This window comes from Neofelis nebulosa, chromosome 16 (assembly GCF_028018385.1).
Source record: "Neofelis nebulosa isolate mNeoNeb1 chromosome 16, mNeoNeb1.pri, whole genome shotgun sequence".
NCBI lineage: Eukaryota > Metazoa > Chordata > Mammalia > Carnivora > Felidae > Neofelis > Neofelis nebulosa.
In genome coordinates this window covers 29,310,987-29,335,540 of record NC_080797.1, presented here as the reverse complement: position 1 = coordinate 29,335,540, position 24,554 = coordinate 29,310,987, and the positions used below count along the sequence as shown (strand labels likewise).

The 24,554-nt window shown below is 38.8% G+C and overlaps 1 protein-coding gene across 1 annotated transcript in view; it reads right to left on the bottom strand.

Moving 5' to 3' along the window:
* Nucleotides 1-5,270: 5,270 nt before the first annotated feature.
* LOC131496945 (uncharacterized) overlaps nt 5,271-24,554 on the bottom strand; it is a 53,705-nt gene continuing 34,421 nt past the window's right edge. Inside the window, exons 5-6 of the mRNA XM_058702822.1 lie at nt 13,970-14,026; nt 5,271-6,022 (exon numbers count right to left, since the gene is read on the bottom strand). Of these exons, the coding sequence (XP_058558805.1) occupies nt 5,845-6,022; nt 13,970-14,026 (235 nt within the window). The 3' untranslated portion in view covers nt 5,271-5,844. The remainder of the gene's footprint in view (nt 6,023-13,969; nt 14,027-24,554) is intronic.

Genomic DNA, 24,554 nt, shown 5'->3' with positions numbered 1-24,554 from the left:
AATAAATGGTAAAAAAAATTTTTTTTAATTAAAAAAAGAGAAAATCAGAATGCTTAGTTTGAGGAATAGCAACAAATTAACTGAAATATGGCTCATTATGACATATATCCTTATTATACCTGATAATATTATTATGTAATAATATTATACCTAAGATTATTGCTTGTGAGGCTTGTGAGATCAGGAAGTTCCGAGTTCAAATTCTGACTTTAGTAGCTATGTGACCTCAGGCTAATTCCTAGGCCTCCTCACTTTTTGTTTTTGTTTTTTCAACTCCTTAAAACACACCTACCACCACATACCTTCATTAAGTAATTGTAAGGAATAAATAGTAAATGTAAATAGCTTGGCATAGTATTTGGTATAGAGTAAGAGCCAAATAAATGGTGACTGCTATTATTAGCATAGCATAATTTAACTTCAACAGTTTTAATTAACTACACTTGCACAATTTGAGTAAAAGATTGCTTTACTTACTTATCTCAACAATCAGAAACACCTTCTCAAGGGAGGGGAGGTAGATTTTTAAAACTCTTGTCAGTGGTAGTTTGTATAGGTTTGGAGTATTTTAAAAGATGGTAACCAGTTTTTGTTTGTTTGTTTGTTTAGCACTTTACAGTATCCTGGTTCATAGGATTTTGGTAGCTTATTTGCCACTTACATAGCAGCTGTGTCTTAAGTCTTACTCTGCAGAAAATAGTAGGAATATTCAACAAGCACTTTACAGAAATAAGAGGTAAGACATTCAGCCAAGATTCTGGGGATACATATACAGTGCAACAACATAAATAAGGGGTCTCAATGTAATACAAAATGCCACTCAAAATAAGAGTTTGCTTCCCCAGGGGTATAGGAGTCACCCAAGTGGGCTTCTCTACTGCAATCACAGTAGAAAGACCAGCTTGAGCTGATTGTAGCCCTGGGGTGCACCCAATGAGATAGTCCAGCCTAGATATGCCTCTGTTTCTCATTTATGGTGAGGAAAGCAGTGTTTGTCTCAGGGACTGTGAACTCTATCTGTAGATTTCAAGGGGAAGGCTGGAGGCCGAAGACTATGTGAGGAGACAGGACGACTTTTAAGAAAATATTGTGAGGTGGTTATATGAAAATGATGCTCTTGAGTCCTATTTCCCATCAGTGAGGTGCTTGAGAATAGTTGGTTTGATTAAGACAGAGAAAAAATATCCATGTGCCAGAAAAAGAAAAGTGGGTCTTGCCTTGTGGTCTCCTTGCTTACAGCAAACTTTTTTTTTTTTTTTTTGTCTATTAAGAGCTACGTAAGGGAGGTGCAAAATTCTGTATTTATGAACAGTGTAAATCAAGTTTCACTAATTGAATTCTAAAAGAAGGGGGTGATTAGAAAATTGTGGGGTAAAATGTTTCATCAGTGTGAAGCCTTGTCAGCTGCTGCAGTTGGTATACTAATATATCCCTGGGTACAGCTATGGTGTACTAGTGACAGGAGTGGTCCAGTTAATCTGGGTTTGATAGAATACTGATAATCACGCATGCTCAGTGGGCCTGGGACTGTGTGTTTCAGGTGATGTGTTCAGGCTCCTTCATCCTGAAGGTTTTCACAGTGCTTCCCAATCTCGGGTAATATGATGACCTCTTCTAAAGAGGAATGAAAATTCTCCACTGGTCCTTACATTTATCCAAATCACCCTTAGTATGTTATCTTCACGTAACAAAAATAAAACTAGGTACAAACTCCTAATATTTATAGTTCTTATGAACCAAATACTTTTTCCAGATTGAATTTAAATAAAACTATCAAGCCAGTGATATCTAAATTGACAATATTAATTTAATGAGATAGATATTATTTTGCGAAAACTATATAACTAATTATAAAGTAAGCATGCTACTTATTGCCACAGGGCAGGTTCTTTTGATTTCAGTGCATTTGTAATGGCAATTTTTCTTTATTTGAACCATTAGATTACCTTCCTTAATACAGTGGTAATACATCATTCGCATACTAAGGCCAACTCTATTCTTTTCTCATTTGCCTAGGACAACTGGAGAATGTTACATTGTGCCAATTTGATCACAAACACAAAGCAAACATGAGGAGGGGGCCTGGGTGGCTCAGTTGGTTAAGCGTCCGACTTCAGCTCAGATCATGATCTTGCGGTTTGTGGGTTCAAGCCCTGCATTGAGCTCTGTGATGACATCTCAGCCTGGAGCCTGCTTTGGATTCTCCCTCTCTCTCTGCCCCTCCCCTGCTGGCACTCTGTCTCTGTCTCTGTCTCTCAAAAATAAATAAACATTAAACATTTTTTTAAAATAAAAACAAAGCAAACATGAACAAAACTATAGTACTCTGTTATAAAGTGGTCATTTTATTTTTAATGAAAATGTTGTGAATCTGCACTATCCAATGCCACTTGTGGCTACTGAGCACTTGAAGGGGACTAGAGTAAGCCAGGGACAGAATTTTTAATGAAATTTCTACTCAAACAGCCAAATGTGGCTAGTGGCTACTGCTGGCCAGTGCAGAAGACTAGCTCACACATTTACTATACAGTTTTTTAGATTATCATCAGAATGGAATCACTAGCTGTGTGAGTAGGGCAATGTATTTAACCTCTCTAAACCTCACTGCCTTCACCTATAAACTGGGGATGAGGGGTGCCCGGGTGGCTTAGTCAGTTAAGCGTCTGACCTCAGTTCGGGTCATGATCTTGTATTTTGAAGTTCAAGCCCCACATCAGGCCCACTGCTGTCAGCACAGAGCCCCCCTCTCCTGCTGCCCATTCCCTGCTCATTCTCTCCCTCTAAACAAATAAATAAACTTAAAAAACAACAACAACAATACCGGGGGAGGAGATAGAACACATTTAATCACTTATTGCAGTGCTAAGTGTAAAGAAACAATGCTCAACCCTTAGGGATGAGAGTAGGCAAAAGGCTGGGAGGAAGGTTTGCCCCTTTTTCATAGTTTCCATCACTGCCCTCTCAAGTCACCCCTGGTTGTACTTACTCTTTGAAATGCACAATTAATATTTTCTCCATTTTATGTGAAGTGCCAATAAAGCATATTTAGCTAAGTGCTATTTTTATTAATCTATGACAGGCAAACTAAGTAAAAACAGTGTGATTGCTATGAAAAAATAGCTTTGATTAGTCACCTGCCTTCCACTTAGATTGTCCCCCTGAGCCCCTCCTATATGGAAATTCTGGAGCTGCCAGTGATCTTGAACAATTGTTACAGGTGCATCAACTAGGCCTCATTTCTATTTCTCTGGAAAACAGTAAGCCTAAACCCCCTTCAGGGTATAGTGGACCATAATGAAACTGGTTACGTCACACTACTTACTGCCTCTGTTGCTGTTCCTGCAGGGGATGCTCTTCCAATCCCCAGGCCCAACTTACACCCCATTTGCATCTGGCAAACATTTAGCCTCATTTTCCAGAACCTGCTCAAATTTCACATCCTTTATGGAGCCTTTCCAAACCCTTCCAGATAAAGTTTATCTCCTTTATCCCCTGTCCTCACCCTGTACTTTACACAGACTTGAATCATAGCAACCACGTTTTTCACATTTATTTTACATTTTTAAAAAAAATTTTTTTTTTTTAACGTTTATTTATTTTTGAGACAGAGAGAGACAGAGCATGAACGGGGGAGGGTCACAGAGAGAGGGAGACACAGAATCTGAAACAGGCTCCAGGCTCTGAGCTGTCCGCACAGAGCCCGACGCGGGGCTCGAACTCACGGACCGCGAGATCGTGACCTGAGCCGAAGTCGGACGCCCAACCGACCAAGCCACCCAGGCGCCCCAACATTTATTTTACATTTATTTTTACCTTCTGCTGTTGGCTGAATTGTTTTCTCCTCCAAAAATACGTTTAACTTCCAGTACCTCAGATTATGACCTTATTTGAAAATAGGGTCATTTGGGGTGCCTGGTGGCCCAGTTGGTTGAGTGTCCCACTTTGGCTCAGGTCATAGTCTTGCCGTTCGTGGGTTCAAGCCCCGTGTCGGGCTGTGTGCTGACAGCTTAGAGCCTGGAGCTGCTTCAGATTCTGTGTCTCCCTCTCTCTCTGTCCCCTTCCCTGCTCATGCTCTGTCTCACTCTCAAAAATAAATAAACATTAAAAAAGAAAGGAAGAAAGAAAGAAAGAAAGAAAGAAAGAAAGAAAGAAAGAAAGAAAGAAAATAGGCTCATTGCAGATGAAATGAGTTAAGAGAAGATGACGTCATACTAGAGTATAGTGGAGTATACTGAATTGTTATGACCAGTATCCTTTTAAGAAGAGGAAAAGAGACAGAGACACACGAGGGGAGAATGTCATGTGACGACAAAGGCAGAAAATTAAGCAGTGGAGCTATAAGCCAAGCAATGGCAAGGATGGCAGGCAAGCCACCAGGAGCTAAGAAAAGGCAAGGGAAGATTCTCTTCTACAGGCTTCAGAGGGAGCGGGGCCCTGCCGACACCTTGATTTCAGACCCAGCTGCAGAACTGTGAGACGATACACTTGTTTTTTGGAGCCACTCAGTTTGCAGTACTTTGTTACGGCAAACCTAGGAAACGAATACATAAAATCATAAGCTCCTTGAGGACAGGGACCTTGCTTGATTTATGTGTCCTTTAGAGCTGTCACAGTGTGTCTGAAACAACATGTTGGACGGATAAACCTAAGAACACACTACCTATTCCTTTGCCTTAATCTGGTCTCAAATTGGAAATGCAGAAAAATCATTCTAAATAAATTCAGTGCTGTGGCATATGGCCATACAGGCTTGTGTGATGTGGTGACCTTCGACTATTTCTTATTGTATAACTTAATCTACATAAGGAAAGTCAATTGAACAGCAAAACTCCATGCCATCTGTTAGAAAAACGACCACTATTGTGAGGTTCAGCTCTTACTTTGCCCAATAGCAGAAAACCATAAATAATTATCCTCTAGATCAGGGCCTGGTAAACTACAAACTTGAGCCAAGTCCAGTCTGCTTTTGTAAATAAAGTTTTACTGGAACACAGCCACACTCATTGATTTACACATTGTTTATGGCTGCTTTAATACTACAATGAGAGTGATGAGTGGTTGTGATGGATAGTGGTTACGATATTGCCCAAAGAGCCTAAAATAGTTACTATCTGGCCCCTTACAGAAGAGCTTGCAGAGCCCTGCTCTAGAGAATATAAATTGGTAGACATTGCCAGAATGTTTTATATTAAGTGGTAAAAATCCCACCTTGAAACTGAAGCAATTCATTTTATCGCACTTTGGAAGATTCTATGCTACTACTGTTAATGTTGACATGCCAGAAAAAAAAAACAACAACTATGTGTAGAAAGTAATTTATTTCTTCCTCAAAATGGGAGCCAGGGATTAAAAAGAAAAGAATGTATGAGCTTATTTATGTTGTGTATGTGAATAGGGGGTGTGGGTAGAATAAGTTTCAAGCAAATCTAATATATGTAACTCCTACAATTAGGTGCTCTATATAGGGAATTTTTTGAACTGTGTCCAGCTCCTCAACTTGGAGAGAGGTGAGAAATGGAGAAATGGATGGAGATCTATTACAAAATCCAGGAGGAGAAATGCTTTCCAGTGTTTATGAGAACAGTCCTGCCTGCAGTTTTATTCTTTCTGGAAAGTATTGTGGAAAGTTTTAGGCTTTTGGCGAGGTCTTATGCATCAAGTCTGCCATGTGACCCCATCACCCTGGTCTCAGCTGATTGGACCAAGGCTGGATGCCTGATCCAAAGGTCAAAGGCCTAGATAATAGCCTGGTACAAGGACTCTGTCTGGTAGGGATGAATACTGGCCACACCAACCACCACATGCTCTCCTTTGGGAGTTTAGAGACTTATGGAGACAGTGAATCTATTTATCAAGACTAGCAAAGCAGGAACAGAGCATACTTGTTACCACAATGACAGGGCAATTATTACCTAAGAAGAAAATCTGCTGACAGAAGTAACACTGCATCCTGAGTGATGTTGTCATTTCCAGAAGTCTCACTGTGCCACAGGTATGGTCCAGTTGTACCATTTTTGTCTTACTGGAAGAGAATGGGTTTAGCTCAGTTTCTTTATTCCATCACTTAGTCCACTCTCTTCCCATCCTCTATTCCCTTGCCTGATTATCTTTTTATTTTTTTCTTATTCTTTTTATTCTTTAGAGAAAGAGAGAGTGCACAAATGGGGGAGAGGAGCAGAGGGGAGAATCTTTTTTAAAAAAATATTTTGTAATGTTTATTTATTCTCGAGGGAGAGAGAGATAGAGAGTGAGTTGGGGAGGGGCAGAGAGAGGGAGACACAGAATCCAAAGCAGGATCCAGGCTCTGAGCTGTCAGCGCAGAGTCGGATGCGGGGCTCAAACTCACGAACTATGACGTCATGACCTGAGCCGAAGTTGGATGCTTAAGTGACTGAGCCACCCAGTTGCCCCCAATACTTTTTACTTTAAATTGACCTACACAGGGTCATGTGAAAAGGTTGTTCACCTGTACTTGATCACGCAGTGATAACCTTACCCCTTGTTCCCTAGTATTCACTCACTGGGTCAGAACTACTCATTTCTATAACAGAGCAAGTGTGCTGAGCCTTTCTATTACTCTCCCTGATATGTGCTCCTTTTTTTCCTCCTTTTCTATTCTTCCATATGGCAACAACCCTGTGAGGCTGGGATTACGACCTCCCCGACCACTCCATTTCTTAGATCAGGAAACCTCAGCTCAGAGAGACTAAGTGACTCACCCAAGACCACACAGTTAATAAGTGCCTGAACTTGGATTTGAACTCAGATCGGATGGATTCTGTTAGAGGCTGAACTTTGTCTCCTCCATAAAAGGCATGTTGAAATGTTGCCCCCCTCAGTACCTCTAATCCAATATGATAGATGTCCTTATAAAAAGAATGCCATGTAAAGAGACAGAGGGAGAACTTCATGTCATAATACATGATTGGAGTGATGTGTCTATAAGCCAAGGAACGCCAAAGATCACAGGCAAGGCACCAGAAGCTAGGACCAGGTAAGGAAGGATTCACCAACACGTTTCAGAGGAAGTGTGATTTCAGACTTCTGGCTTCCAGAACCGTGAAACAATAATGTTCTCTTGTTCTAAGCCACCCAGTTTGTGGTTCTTTGCTACAGCAATTAACTAACTAGGAATCTAATGCAGATGGCAAAGCCATCTCTCCCCTGTGCCGCACTGTCTTAGATATTTAGGGCAGGGTTGGCTTATAAGGGATGCGCAGAGAAAGAATGTGTGCTTAAAGAGTCTAGAGATTTCATTTCAGGTGAAATCCCAAAAATAGCACCCAAAAGTACCTAAACCATGTTATTCACATTATGCTACCCGTGGATGTGAGGAAGTAGGTCCTCCAGTTGACCAAGTACGAAGTTCACCAGAAAGAGTACACCAGGAAAAATCAGATGTTCCCCTGGGACCCCTCTCCCACATGTGTTTGTCACTGCCCACCTCCTCACACCCAAATTCAGGATGACATCTAGGGACCTCCCTAGTTATATCCAATATGCTTCCCTCTTCTGTTATTTTTTCTTCTCCCCACTCCAGAACCCCAACAACCACTGATTTTTTCTCTTCAGCGTACCCTGATTTTCCTTTAAATCTGGCAGTGCCACCCAAAAGCTTTTCTTTAATCCGACTGGAAGAAAACAGAGTACCAAAATATCTAATCCCTGCTTTGCCACTTCAATCCACATGTATTCCTTTGAACAATGTGATAACTCTCCCTGGTGCTGCTATCAAGACAGGGAGTTGGGGGCAGGGAAGGCAGAGAGAGAGACAGAATCTGTGTAGCCAGAAGAGGAACAGAGAGGGTAAAAAGGAACATGAAAGTAGACATGGAAGTGGGTGACTAAGGGTCACCAGCTTTTCCTCCTGGAGTGGATGTTCTGGAGCCTCTCGACCCTTGGGAAATAAGCATTTTCCGATGTTTCCCTGCCTTCTGTTCTGAATCTCTTATTCTGATTTTTAGAAGTGAAAAAAATATTTTGATTTAAGCCATATGGCCTTTTTCTCCTTGCACTGGAGCTGTAGAAAACTCAGAGGGGGCAGGTGTGGAAAGCAGTGGCAGCAGGGTGGGTGGTACATAGGGTCTGTGTGTCTATAGCTTATGTAGCTCTGTAACTATGGCAACCATGTGCAATGTCACTTGCATAGCATCATAACATGGCCTTAGAGTTACCCCTCGCTCCTCAACTATTCCTCTTCAATGCACTGTCTGTGCTGCTGTTTCCTAGCTACCATGGTTCTGTTATATTTTTTCAAAGTCGTGCTTAAGTATTGTTTCTGTCTACTGTGCTTGCTGTCACTCTACTTCATCTGATAGCGAAACCAAGACCCCATTTCTTACAGATACTGTTAATTGATACAAAATTGTCAGTTCTTGGGGTGCCTGGGTGTCTCAGTTGGTTAAACGTCTGACTTCAGCTTAGGTCATGATCTCGCAGTTTGTGAGCTTGAGCCCGCGTCAGGCTGTGTGCTGACAGCTCAGAGCCTGGATCCTACTTTGGATTCTGTGTCTCCCCATCTCTCTGCCCCTCCCATGCTCATGCTCTGTCTCTCTCTGTCTCTCAGTAATAAATAAACATTAAAAAAATTTTTTTTAATTGTCAGTTCTTAAACACATTGAGTTATAAAGAATCTTGAGCCTGTGATCTGGACAACACGACCACTTGAGACTTTTTCTAGTTCTAAAGGTCCATGCCGAATCCTATTAGAGCTAATAATAGTTGACTGCCTGCTTACTGAAAATCCTTCCTTTTCTTTTCTTTTCTTTTCTTTCTTTCTTTTTTTTTTGCCAGTTGTTACAATTTCCCAACTACAACAGTAGTAAAATTAAAATTTACAACAGTGTATTAACTACATCCCATGGAGCTTGTACACAGGAAATATATGTATGTGTACCCCATAAATGAAAATTTCATTGCATTAATTCTGAAAATATATACATGAATGATTTATTTATTGTTAAGAACAATCCCCAAATCCTCAGAAATATTTCTGCTGTAATTAAATTTAAATGCTTTTTAAAAAATTCATGTGAGTTGGCAATTTACTATGTTCATATTTTAGCTTCCTTATGTTTGGTCATTAATTGTGGTATCATAAACAGCTAAGATTTAAAGCCCTTAACCTTCCCAGGCCCAAGCAGAAGCAAGATGTCAACACCCTTAAGTTATGAGCAGGCTCCCAAAGGGAATGTAATACAAAATACACTTATAATTGAATTAACTCGGGAGAGGATTCTGGGAAGATGACAGCATCAGTAATTTTTCATTTTCTCTAAATCCCTACATAAAAACAGAGAGAAAAACTGCATAGTAAAACCCCAAACCTGTGAACAATATTTACAACAGAACTAGGTGAGAAGGAACCCTCACAAACTCCAAAATATAAGTGGATGGGTCCAAACCACCATGAGCCATAAGAGCTGCATGTTATCAGTGTATGTGTGGGAGAAAGGATAAGGGAGATGCATCTGATGGACCTGAGCACAGGAAGACCCCCAAATAGCCAACGGGCATTGACTTTCTGGAAAGAGGGCAGGCCAATTTGAGAACAGCAGCTGAAACTGGGAGGGGTTTTGACCGATACCAGTATTAAGCCCAGGGGGGCGGTGGTGGATGGGTGGGGGGAAGGTCTGATAGGGCTCCTGTGACCACTCAAAACTAAAGAGAAACTGCTTAGGGTGGAATTAAAAATTTAACAGTACACGGACAACAGAGATGAGAGAAAGAAAAGCTCCAGACCAAAGTGGTGCAACATCATAAAGCAAGCTGCCTTGTTTTTTACTTATTTATTTTTATTTAGAGAGAGAGAGAGAGAGAGAGAGAGAGCACGCAGATGGGGGAGAAGGGCAAAGGGAGAGAGAGCATCCCAAACAGACTCAGCGCTCAGCTCGACCCAGGATCATAACCCGAGCTGAAATGAAGAGTCAGACGCTCAACTGATTGAGCTATCCAGGCACTTATTTTTTAATGTTCTCCAAAACCAACAGAAAAAGTTCTGTGAAGTGAGGAAAGCTTTCCTGAATGCTACCTTATTACGGAAGTTCAGGAAAACTAATTTCAAATTACAAGAAACAACAGAAAAATATAAAGGTAACATAGTTTTTATAAAGAAAAAAAAAAAGGAGGGGAAAGAAGCTGAGTAACATCCCTACAGACAACGAGAGCACTCTGGATAGACACACCCACAAAACAGAGCAAAACTGTAACCGCTAATTCCAAATGAGCTAAAAGACATTAAGAAAATAATACAAGATATGAAATAACAGAAAAAAGAATTAGAAACCCAGAGATGAAGTGATAGGATTCAAAAATATAATTAGAAATAAAGAAACAGGGGTGCCTGGCTGGCTCAGTTGGAGGAACATGTGATTGTTGATCTCAGGATTGTTGAGTTCTGGCTCCACATTGGGTGTAGAGATTACTTAAAAATAAAATCTTTTAAAAAAGGAAAAGAAAATAATAATAATCTAAGAAATAATGAGTATTCTAGAAAGGCAATAAGAGAAAATAAACTCAACAGTAGTGCCTTAAGAGAAACAAATGAAATACAAGAAAAGATTTAAATTTTTTTTTAATGAAGAAAGAGATGAAAAGATTTGAGAGAAAGCAATGGATATTGAAGAGTGACAAAGAGGATCCAAAATCAGATAAAAGAAGTCTTTAAATTTTTTTCTTTAACATTCATTCATTTTTGAGAGAGAGAGACAGAGCATGAGCAGTGGAAGGCAGAGAGAGAGGGAGACAGAATCTGAAGCAGGCTCGAGGCTCTGAGCTGTCAGCACGGAGCCAGATGTGGGGCCTGAACTCACAAACTGTGAGATCATGACCCGAGCTGAAGCCGGACGCTTAACCAGCTGAGCCACCCAGGCACCCCTAGGTAAAAGAAGTCTTTAAAGAAGAAAACAAAAATAAAGGAACAGAACAAACACCAAAACTATGTTCAAGAAAACCTTTCTGGAAAAAAAAATGGAAACAATTCAGACAGAGTACACCATGACACAGAGTGACAAATTCTGGTAAGGTTATTGGATTTTAAAGAAAAGGAAAAAAAATCCTTTGGGCCCCTAGAAAAAAAGGAATGTATGGCTTAAAAAAGAAAATATGAGATTACTATCAGACTTACTTTTTAAAATTATTATCAGAAAATGTGGTCAAATCTTTAAGATCACTAAGGAAATAAATATGAGTCAATTATGAAGAACACAGGCAAACTGTTAACAGCATCTAAGAACTCGAAGAATATTGTTCCCACAAGCCCTTCCCAAGGAATTTAGTAGTATATGAACTTCAGGCAAACAAAATGACTATAGAGACATCAACATAAGAACTGGGGGTGAGCACTAAAGAGTTACTGGCATAACTAAGACCAAATAGGAGCTAAAACAGATTATTATACAATGGCTATATGCTCCAACAACGTAGATATAGCCTAACTATAAAATACGGATGGGGGATAACTATAAAAAATGGTGGTGGAATTAATATTATTATCTTAAGATTATTCTGGGAAGACAAAAGCTGGAGTTCAGGGTCTGTATTATTCAAGATTCTCCAGAGAAACAGAACCAATGGGGTATCTATCTATCTATCTATCTGAAGAGATTTATTATAGGAATTGGCTCAAGCAATTAGAGAGGCCAAGAAATCCTATTATCTGCCATCTGAAGTCTGGAGAACCAGGAAAGTTGGTAGTATAATTGAGTTCAAGTCTGAAGGCTGAAAACCAGAAGAAGTGATGGTGTAACTCCCAGTCCAAGGCCAAAGGCCTGAGAATGGAGGCCTGCTTGTGCAAGTCTCAGAGTCAGAAGGCCTGAGAATCTCAAGTGCTGATGTCTGAGGGCAGGAGAGGATGGACATCCTAGCTCAAGGGGAGAGAGAGAGAGAGAGAGAGAGAGAAGGGGAGAGAATTCATCCTTCTTCCACCATTTTGTTCTATTCGGGCTCTCAGCAGATTGAGTGATGCCTGCCCACAGTGGTGAGGGTGCTTTTTGTTAGTCTACTGATTCAAATGCTCATCTCTTTTGGAAATACTCTCACAAACACTCCCAGAAATAACATTTTACCAGTTCTTTGGGCATTCCTTAGCCCAGTCAAGTTTGCACATAAAATTAACCTTCACAGGGGCACCTGGGTGGCTCAGTCAGTTAAGCGTCCAACTTCAGCTCACGTCATGATCTCACGGTCCATGAGTTCAAGCCCCGCGTCAGGCTCTGGGCTGACAGCTCAGAGCCTGGAGCCTGTTTCAGATTCTGTGTCTCCCTCTCTCTCTCTGACCCTCCCCTGTTTATGCTCTGTCTCTGTCTCAAAAATAAATAAATGTTTAAAAAAATTAACCTTCACAGGATCCATCAAGGAGAAGGAACTCCAGAGGTACCTGGGTGGCTCAGTCAGTTAAGTGTCTGACTCTTGATTTTGGCTCAGGTTATGATCTCACAGTTTGTGGGATCAAGCCCCATGTCAGGCTCTGCACTGACGGCTTCGAGCCTGCTTGGGATTCTCTATCTCGCTCTCTCTCTGCCACTCCCTTGCTCATGTGTTCTCTCTCTCAAAATAAACAAATAAACTTTTTTTTTTAAAGGAGAAATATGGGCAACTAATTTTTGACAAAGAAGGAAAGAATATCCATTGGAATAAAGACAGTCTCTTCAGCAAGTGGTGCTGGAAAAACTGGACAATGACATGCAGAAAAATGAACCTGGACCACTTTCTTACACCATACACAAAAATAAACTCAAAACGGATGAAAGACCTAAATGTAAGACAGGAAGCCATCAAAATCCTCGAGGAGAAAACAGGCAAAAACCTCTTTGATCTTGGCCGCAGCAAATTCTTACTCAACACGTCTCTGGAGGCAAGGGAAACAAAAGCAAAAATGAACTACTGGGACCTCATCAAAATAAAAAGTTTCTGCATAGCAAAGGAAACAATCAGCAAAACTAAAAGGCAACCGACAGAATGGGAGAAGATATTTGCAAAGGACATATCAGATAAACGGTTAGTATCCAAAATCTATAAAGAACTTACCAAACTCAACACCTAAAAAACAAATAATCCAGTGAAGAAATGGGCAAAAGACATGAATAGACACTCCTCCAAAGAAGACATCCAGATGGCCAACCGAAACCACAATGAGATATCACCTTAGACACCTTAGTCAGAATGGCTAACATTAACAACTCAGGCAACAACAGATGTTGGTGAGGATGCAGAGACAGAGGATCTCTTTTGCATTGTGGTGGCAATGCAAGCTGGTGCAGCCACTCTGGAGAACAGTATGGAGGTTCCTCAAAAAATTAAAGATAGAACTACCCTACAACCCAGCAATTGCACTACTAGGTATTTATCCAAGGGATACAGGTGTGCTGTTTCGAAGGAACATATGCACCCCAATGTTTATAGCACCACTATCAACAATAGCCAAAGTATGGAAAGAGCCCAAATGTCCATCAATGGATGAATGGATAAAGAAGATGTGGTGTATATATACAATGGAGTATTACTCAGCAATCAAAAAGAATGAAATCTTGCCATTTGCAACTATGTGGATGGAACTGGAGGGTATTATGCTAAGTGAAATTAGTCAGTCAGAGAAAGACAAAAATCATATGACTTCACTCATATGAGGACTTTAAGAGACAAAACAGATGAACATAAGGGAAGGGAAACAAAAATAATATAAAAATGGTGGGGGGGACAAAACATAAGAGACTCATAAGTATGGAGAACAAACAGAGGTTACTGGAGGGGTTGTGGGAGGGGTGATGGGCTAAATGGGTAAGGGACATTAAGGAATCTACTCCTGAAATCATTGTTGCACTATATGCTAATTTGGATGTAAATTAAAAAAAATAAAATTAAAAAAAATAATAAAATAAATAAATAAAGGAGAAAGAACTCTGATAAACAAGGGTTTTAATTAAGAGTCTTGAAAAGGCTGTGCCCTTACATTAGGGCAAGTTAGTCTTACCTGGATAAAGGTGATATGCCTGAAGTCTGTCTCACTGCCAGAAGAAAATGAGTTCTTCTGTGGAGAGTAATATCATCATTAAGAGTCTTATAATTTTTTATATACAAAATCTAGCATTCAATTAAAAAAATCAACAATTCCAGGAAACAGGACTAAATGATTGAAAATCAAGAGACAAAACAGACCATGGAAATAAACCTACAGGGGACAAACATACTTCACTTATTTATTTAGTCATAATTTTAAAAATATGATTAGTATGTTTAAGGAACTAGATGAAAAGATGCAGAACTTCACCAGAGAATTAGTATTAATAAAAAATAAATCATTGTAAATCCTAGAAGTGAAAAATATAATAAGTGAAATTAGGAATCTAATAGATGGACACTTGTACACTGTTGGTGGGAATATAAATTAGTGCAGCCACTGTGGAAAACAGTATGGAGGTTCCTCACAAAATTAAAAATAGAAATTACCATGTGGTCCAGTAATTCCACTACTGGGTATTTATCCAAAGAAAATTAAAATGTTAATTTGAAAAGATCTATGCACCCCTATGTTTATTGCAGCATTATTTACAATAGCCAAGACATAGAAGCAACCCAAGTGTCCAATGACAGATGAATGGGTAAAGAAGACGTGGTACACATGCATGTGTGTACACACACATGCACACATACACACAGGCTGGAATATTACTTAGCCATATAAAAGAATGAGATCTTGCCATTTGTGACAACATGGATGGACCTAGAAGATATTATGCTAAGTGAAATAAGTTAGATGGAGAAAGACAAATACCATATGATTTCACTTATATGTGGAATCTAAAAAGCCAAACTAATGAATAAACAAATAAATAAAAAGCAGAAATAGACTCATAAACATAGAGAACAAATGGTTGCCCAGAGGGGAGGGGAGTCAGGGAGATGGGCAAAATGGGTAAAGGGGAGTGGGGGATACAGGGTCCAGTTATGGAATAAATAATGCATGAGGATAAAAGGTACAGCATAGGGAAAAATCAATGGTATTGTAACAATGTTGTATGGTGACAGATGATAGCTACACTTGTGATGAGCAGAGCACCATGTACAGACTTGTCAAATCACTATGTTGTATACCTAAAACTAATGTAATATTGTGTGTCAACTATACTTCAATTAAAAAAATTCAGGGAGGGGCGCCTGGGTGGCGCAGTCGGTTAAGTGTCCGACTTCAGCCAGGTCACGATCTCGCGGTCCGTGAGTTCGAGCCCCGCGTCAGGCTCTGGGCTGATGGCTCGGAGCCTGGAGCCTGTTTCCGATTCTGTGTCTCCCTCTCTCTCTGCCCCTGCCCTGTTCATGCTTTGTCTCTCTCTGTCCCAAAAATAAATAAAAAACGTTGAAAAAAAAAATTAAAAAAAAAAAAATTCAGGGCACGTGAGTGGCTCAGTTGGTTAGGTGTCTGACTCTTAATCTCAGCTCAGGTCTTGATTTCAGGGTCGTGAGTTCAAGCCCTGCATTGGGCTCTAGTTGGGCGTGAAGCCTACTTAAAAAAAAAAAAAAAGATACCCAATTGATGGGTTTAAACCATCTATTGGACCCTGCAGAAGAGATTAGTGAACTAGAAGATAGGTTGATAGAAAATATCCAGATTGAAGCATAGAGAAAAGACTATGAAATATAGAGAATAGAATATAAAAAACATATGGGACATGATTAAAGGTTTTATTATTATGATTGTCAATGGAGTCCCAGAAGGAGTAGAAATGTGGCAGGAGACATATTTGAAGAGACACTAGCCAAGAATTTCCCCAAACAGAAGACAGTAAGTCACAGAATCAAGAAGCTCTATAAATCTGAAGCAAGATAAATACAAGAAAAACCACACCTAGTCAAACCATGAAAAACTAAATGCTAATATTAAAATGCTAAAATTAGCCAGAGTAAAAAAAGGCACATTATCTTCAAATGAGCAACAATAAAACTGACAGCTAACTTTTCCAACAGAACTGATGGAAACCAGAAGACAATGGAGTGACATCTATAAAGAGTGGGGAGACATTACAGCAGACTTAGAATTCTATAGCTAGCAAAATATTCTTCAAAAATTAAGGTAAAACAGACATTTTCATAAAAATTAGAACCTACAGAGTTCAATATAAGCATATGTGCACTAAAAGAAATAGTAAAAGGAATTTTTCAATAGAAGTCAAAAGAATCAACAAGAAGGCCAGAAATGCAAGAAGGAACAAACAGCACCAGAAAGAGGACATCTAAATTAGTATTGATTGGTTAAAACCACGTCTTGTGTTTAAGAAGCTTTTCATGTACCTATTCATACAGATGGACCAAACACACATTGTCATTCAAACACAGCATGTATATTCTTGCCTCTGCCCTCTGGTCTCTCCCTTGCCCATTCCTCGAGGCCAGATGTACATAATAACATCTTCAGGAAGAGTTTACTGGCCAATCATTTATGTCTCCTCTCCCACTCCTCTAACTCAGCACCATATTGTGCTGGTCCCTTATTCAGACATAAAATGGAGACCACTTTTGTTCTATATTTTAAAAATGTTTATTTATTTATTGGGGGGGGAGGGGCAGAAAGAGAGGGAGAGAGAATTCCAAGCAGGCTCCACACTATCAGTGCAGAACCTGACGTAGGACTTGATCCCACAAACCATGAGATCATGACCTGAGCCGAAATCAGAAATCTAACGCTTAACTGACTGAGCCACCCAGGTGCCCCTTCAATTTTTGTTTTTATTTCACTTTGTGTTTCTTGATTTCTCAGATAGAAAGTAAATTTAATGTCCTTTCAAGGTCTACTCTATGTTATCTATACAGTATGTGTTGCATAGATGTTTGTTAAATAATTAAATTTGTTGAAGAATCAATTGGTAATGAGTGGGCTGACCTTGTTGCTTTCTAGGACAGAATCTTCCATCCATTAGTTAATTATTATTCTGAGATCTGATAAAGGCATCACTATAAACATATACCAAAAAAGTTTTAGTAACTTCTTGAATGAAAGATCCAGGAGGGACAAATTGGATATTCACATTACATCTATAATTCTTTTTGAAATTGATTTTATGCTTAATAAAATATTTCTTGGTCTCACTGTCAAATGTATAAGGCTGGTTGCAGTATGTCACAGGTATGGCATTTATTTCATTTTAATGTGAGTCATTGTACTATTTCTGGATGCTAAAGAAATAAAAGTCACAACTCTTGAGTTCCCCAGAGGATGTAAAATCTGGAGGCTAAAACATATACATACATACATATATATATATGTTGAGATGAAATCTAAAGAAATATTTCAGTAACTGGAAGACACTATGGTATAGTGTAGACTAAAGCTACAATAGATAAGAAAACTAAAAATAGTAAGTGATCACACTCAAGGTGTGATTACTGGAGAAGTTATGTGAAAAGAGGTATGTTCTGGTTTTAAAGGTTAGATGGAAATATATAGAAGAGAAAAGGCATAGATTTGTTTCTAAGCAGGGAGAAGAACATGAAAAGCACAGAGGCAAAATAGTAAGTCATGCTCAGGCAACTATATACAGACAATCCTGAGGAATGGAGGGAATATGTGAAGCTAGAGAGAGGCAGAGGGGCAGTTGATAGAAGATATCAAATATGTTTATTTTTAAATTTTTTTTTCCTTTTTTAAAATTAATTTTATTTTTTTCAATTTACATCCAAATTAGTTAGCATATAGTGCAACAATGATTTCAGGAGTAGATTTCTTAATGCCCCTTATCCATTTAGCTCATCCTCCCTCCCACCCCCTCTCCAGTAACCCTCAGTTTGTTCTCCATATTTATGAGTCTCTTATATTTTGTCCCCTTCCCTGTTTTTATATTATTTTTGTTTCCCTTCCGTTATGCTCATCTGTTTTGTCTCTTAAAGTCCTCATATGAGTGAAGTCATATGATTTTTGTCTTTCTCTGACTAATTTCACTTAGCATAATACCCTCCAGTTCCATCCACATAGTTGCAAATGGCAAGATTTCATTCTTTTTGATTGCTGAGTAATACTCCATTGTATATATACACCACATCTTCTTTATCCATTCATCCATTGATGGACATTTGGGCTCTTTCCATACTTTGGCTATTGTTGATAGTGGTGCTATAAACATTGGGGTGCATATGTCCCTTCGAAACAGCATACCTGTATCCCTGGGATAAATACCTAGTAGTGCAAATTGCTGGGTTGTAGGGTAGTTCTATTTTTAATTTTTTGAGGAACCTCCATACTGTTCTCCAGAGTGGCTGCACCAGCTTGCATTCCCATTTTTAATTGTTTTTAATGTTTATTTTATTTTTTGAGAGAGAGAGAGAGAGAGAGAGAGACAGCACAAGTGGGGGAGAGGCAGAGAGAGAGGGAGACTGAAGCAAGCTCTAGGCTCTGAGCTGTCAGCACAGAGCCCAACACCGGGGCTTGAACTCAGGAACTGTGAGATCATGATCTGAGCTGATGTCGGATGCTTAACCAACTGAGCCACCCAGGCCCCCCCAAATACGTTTATTTTTCAAATAGTGTGGAATTTTAGTTCTCCTTTCAATAAAAATAACCTTTATGTCAACAGCCCTATCAGACCCCTTAGTGGATATAATGACGATCCCAGCTTCCTAGGCTACTAGTCGCAATAATTTTAGCCATATGAGGGTAATGGGAAAAACACACTGCAAGCGAATTACTTTTGAAATGTATTGCATGCTGACATTTGGGAAATTACACCCTGAACACAATGCACCCTGATTATTTGAGGTGCCTTCCCACCATGAAAAGATAAATTCAGTCTAACAATTAACAAAAGAAGAACTGCATGTTAGATTCATTTAAAGTTCTGTTCTTTGGCAAGGTTCTTCTCAAAACTTTTGGTTACTATTCAGATGAATAACCGTGGGCAGGGATTATTCCTTTCCTAAAAACAATCTGGTCTCAAGAGTCCAGATGCCCTCATTCAAACATATTTCAGGTCAGCCTCTGGCAGTGACTGTCAGCCTAGCCCCATCTTGTGAAGAATTCTGTTGTGCCCATTCTCTCTGTACCCAATGTATCAGTGCTAGAGATGACCCTGCTAAGCTGGCTTCCTTTTCACTTTCTGGAAAAAAGCACAGCCACACTTTTCTATGAAAAACAAATGAGTCTTCACTTCTCTATTCCCACTCAGCAAATTCCTCTGGCACCACTGGCCCATCTCATCATGAATATACATTTGCTCTAGCCCTTCCTCCTCCTCCAACAAGTTTTGTGTTGATGGGCTTCTGGGCTGAGCCACAGTAAGTTCAGCAGTCCTAAATCCAGAAGCACAGATAAGGAATGAGTTTGACAAAGGGCCTTCTGAGATACCATAAATGCTATTTCAAGGCAAAGCCTTCCTTGTTTATAGAATGCATCCAATTTGTGTGCTGAATAGAGCAATGTGATGAGAGGAGAGGAAGATGGACAGGGAGAAAATGGGACCTCACATGAAGATTACAGCAAAGATCTGGAAATTAACTGGGAATGCCAAAAAGGAGTAAGGATATAAATGGAATAGTGAAGGGTCAGTAATGTCCACATAAATCAGACCAGATTATTATTTTGATCATTGAACTCAGCATGCATATAACCATGGTTTTATATATAATAGCTCTTGGCCATGAATCTGCACTTTGGAGTAAGAGAGACCTGGGTTTGAATCCTGGCTTTACTGCATACCAGATTAATGATTTTGATTCTGTTATTGGACTTCTTCAAATCCTCATTTCTTTATTTATAAAATGTGAATGCTAATAGTATCTCCTTCAATGGGATTATTGTGAGGATTTAAAAGACAGTACTTGTGAAGAGCTTATCACTTTGCCTAGCATGCAGCAAGCACAAAATACATGTTATCTTTTATTGTTTTAGAAATTTAGGTTAGTCTAATTTCTCTAAGGCAAACTGGTTTAAACTCACTAGGAGGAATGTCTAATTAAAAGAATCTTATGCTGGAGTGGCTGGGTGGCTCGGTCGGTTAAGTGTTCGGCTTTAGCTCAGGTCATGATCTCACACTTGGTGGGTTTGAGCCCCGCGTTGGGTTCTGTGCTGACAGCTCAGAGCCTGGAGTCTGTTTCAGATTATGTGTCTCCCTCTCTCTCTGCCCCTCCCCTGCTCATGATCTGTCTCTCAAAAAATGAATAAACGTTAAAAAAAAGAAAAAAAGAATCTTATGCTAAGTCTTTGGGGGCAGCAAATTATCACCCTCTGACTGACCTTTTTAGTGCATGTGTATTTTCATTGAGTTGGCTTAAATCAAGTTGCACCTGTAAATATAAGCATGCTTGTGCTGCCATGAGCAAGTTTTCTTATAGAAAGCTAGGCATATATTTAATAACTAGTTAATAGAATTTGTGATTTCCCCAAGGCAGATTTGGTGAATACCTCTAATACCCAAATTCTGTTGTGATTTTATACGTATACATTAAACATATAAATACATTTTTACCTATTTTCTATATAAATGTTTAATACATAATATTATATACAAATATTTATAAGCATTATAATATTTATGTTATTATAATATATACATATATTATACAGGAATATTATATAAATATATTATATAAATATAATATTTGTAAGTTATATGCAAATACATATAAAATACATATATTTTATAGCTCAGGACACTGCATCAGAAAGAGATTAAAGTTACAGTCCTTACTGGATACATCCGCTTGGTCATTTTCCAGGTGTCTTATACCTAAGTATTGTCCAAAACTGAACTCATTATTTCAGCCCACAAACTTCCTCTTCCTTATATTCCTTTTCTCAGTTAATGGCACAGCCATCTACCAGCAACCCAAGCCAGAAACCTGTGAATCATCTCAGACTTCTTCCTCTCCCTCACGCATCATCACACCAAACGCTAAGAGTTTTAACTATTAAATGTTTTTTTTAGTCTGACTTCCTCGTCTCCATTCTTACCACTACTGCTTTTGTCAAGCTTCCACACTTTCTCACTCAAACTATTGGAACTGTCTCCCAGCTGATCTGATACTAGCCATACTGCCTTCATATCAGTCTTCTATTCAGCTGCCAAAACGATATGTTAAAACACAACACTTATCTTCTGCACAGCAAAGGAAACAATCAACAAAACTAAAAGGCAACTGACAGAATGGAAGAAGATATTTACAAATGACATATCAAATAAAGGGTTAGTATCCAAAATCTATAAGGAACTTATCAAACTCAACACCCCAAAACAAATAATCCAGTGAAGAAATGGGCAAAAGACATGAACAGACACTTACCAAAGAAGACATCCAGATGGCTAACAGACACATGAAAAGATGCTCTCAACACCACTTGTCATCAGGGAAATACAAATCAAAACCACAATGAGATACCACCCCACACCTGTCAGAATGGCTAACATTAACAATTCAAGGCAACAACAGATGTTGGCGATGATGCAGAGAAAGAGGATCTCTTTTGCACTGCTGGTGGGAATGCAAACTGGTGCAGCCACTCTGGAAAACAGTATGGAGGTTTCTCAAAAAATTAAAACTAGACCTACTCTATGACCCAGCAATTGCACTGCTAGGTATTTATCCAAAGGATACAAAAATGCTGATTTGAAGGGGCATGCATCCCAATGTTTATACCAGCACTATCAACAATAGCCAGATAATGGAAAGAGCCCAAATGTCTATCAAATGATGAATGGATAAAGAAGATGCGGTATATATGTATATATATATATATATATATATATATATATATATATATATGTACAATGGACTATTACTTAGTGATCAAAAAGAATGAAATCTTGCCATTTGCAACAACATGGATGGAACTAGAATGTATCCTGCTAAGCAAAATCAGTCAGAGAAAGATAAATATCATACGAATTCACTCATGTGGAATTCAAGAAACAAAACAAATGAACATAGGGGAAGGGAAGGAAAAATAAGATAAAAACAGAGAGGGAGGCAAACCATAAGAGACTCAAATACAGAGAATAAACTGAAGGTTGCTGGAGGGGTGTTGGGTGGGGGATGGGCTAAATGGGTGATGGGCATAAAGGAGGACACTTGTTGGGATGAGCACTAGGTGTTATAGGTTAGTGACGAACCACTAAATTCTACTCCTGAAACCATTATTATACTATATATTAACTAACTTGGATTTAAATACAATTTTTTAAAAATTAAAAAATTAAAACAAAAAAATAAAAAACAACACTAATCATGTTGACCCCCATCTTAAAAACTTTCAATGGTTCCCTGCTTCCTCTAGAATGAAGCACAGGTTTATTAGTATGGACTTCATGATCTCAAAGCACCTCTATCTGAGTCTTAACCAAGGTAATTTAAAATGGAGTGTGTATGTGGTTGTTTTCCCTTTTAGACCCTGGGCTTGTTTCATCTTTGTATCTCAGCAAATAGCTGTGTCAGTAAAAAATTGTTAAACTAAACTAAAATGATGATATCAGGTTTAAAGTCAAGTGGATCAGCTCACACTTTCTAACATGGTATTTATTCTTTAAAAAATTTGAGATTAAATCCACCATTTTGGTATATTCAGTGGTTTTTAGTATATTTGCAGTTGAGCAAACATCGCCACTAATTCCAGAATACTTTTGTCATCCAAAAAAACCCCCTGCTTACCCATTAACAGTTATTCTCTATTATTCCCCCTTCCTCTTTACCATCAAGAAAGTGAAAAGGTAATACATAGAATGGGAGAAAGTATTTGCGAACCATATATCTGATGAGGGACTAGTATCCAGAATATATAAAGAACTCTTACCACTCAGAAATAAAAAAACAAAGAACTCAGTTAAAGAATGGGCAAAGGATCTGAATACCTATTTTTCCAAAAGAAATATACAAATGGCCAATCAGCACATGAAAATATGTTCAACATCATCAGTCATCAGGGAAATGCAAATCAAAACCACAAAAATAACACTTTACACCTAATAGGATAGGTATAATCAAAAGGACATACAGCATCAAATGTTGGGAAGGATACAGAGAAACTGGAACCTGCAAACATTGCTGGTGGGAATGTAAAATGGTACAGCTGCCCTGGAAAACAATTTGTCAGTTGGCAGTTTCTCAAAGAGTTAAACACAGAGTTACCACATGACCCAGCAATTCTATACCTAGTGTATATCTAAGAAAACTGACAATGTATACCCACACAAAAATATGTACATGGATGTTCATAGCAGCACTAGTCATAATAGTCCCAAAGTCAAAACAACTCAAATATCCATAAACTAATGAATGGATAAATAAAAGGTGATATAGCCATACAAGGGAATATTACTCAGCTTTAAAAAAGAATAGGGTACTAACACATTCTACAGCATGGATGAACCTCAAAAACATTATGCTAAGCAAAAGGAGCCACAAAAGACCACATACTGAATGATTTCATTTATATGAAATGCAAATGCATTGTATGAAATAAGCAAATCTATAGAGACAGAAAGTAGATTAGTGGTTGCCTAGGGGCTGGAAGTGTTGGAAGGAAATGGGGAGTGACAGCTAATGGGTAAAGGTTTTCTTTTTGGGGTGATAAAATGTTCTAAAATCTATTGTGGTGATGGTTACATGACTCTGAATATACTAAAAACCATTGAATTATACAGTTTAAATGATGAATTTGATGGCATATGAATTACAACTTAAAATATTACAAAATAAAGGCAAAAAAAAAGCAACATACAAATATAAAACCAACCATTTACACCTGAAAAGGACAAAGCAAAAAGAAAAAGATGGCTATCCAGCCTTTTCTATCTTATGTAGGGCCAAGCCTAGGGTAGGATGATCAGGTTGGCAGGAATATCACTAGGATCAATTGCTTGGAGCAAGACAAAGGAAAGGGGATTTAAATATCCTTCAAATAAGAGACAATAGCGGTTGAGGGGGTAGAGAAGGAATTGTACATTTTCAGGTTCACCCCAAAAACTCTGGCTTAAACAATTGTTTCTAATTTGGGCTGCTACGCCACTCTTGGAAACAGATATCTAGTCCCGCTTATTCTGATCAAGATCTTGAAAGCATAAGTGAAGAGTGCTGGCACGGTTTATCCCAGTCCAGGACCTGACTTCGATGCCAAATTTAGCCTTTGGCAACTTCTTTCTGTTTAGAGTCCCTGGGGACTTGTTTGACCTCCTTTTGGAGTGCTGTAAGGGAATTCACTTCTGGACGGTGGCCCGGCAAGCAGGGAGTGGCTCAGCAGGCTGCCTAATCCTCTATTAAGTTAATGATAAAGTGTACCTGGGCACAGTCCACTGAAAGGCCAATTCCCTATATGTGGGGTTTGGACCAGGAATTTTCCAGATAACCAAAGGTAATTCCCAGCATTAAATATTAGAATCATTTTGAGAGGAAATCTTACAGAATGTATTATTTACACTCCTGCCTTTTTGTACGTGGGCTTTTTTCAACTGATAATGAAAGTATTACATAGCCGCTATGGAAAGCTTGGAAAATACAATGCTATTCTCCTTCCCTAGAGTTAACCATTGCCAATAGTTTGGTGTGCATTTTTCAGACCGTTTTTTTCCTCATCTGTTTATAAGCAT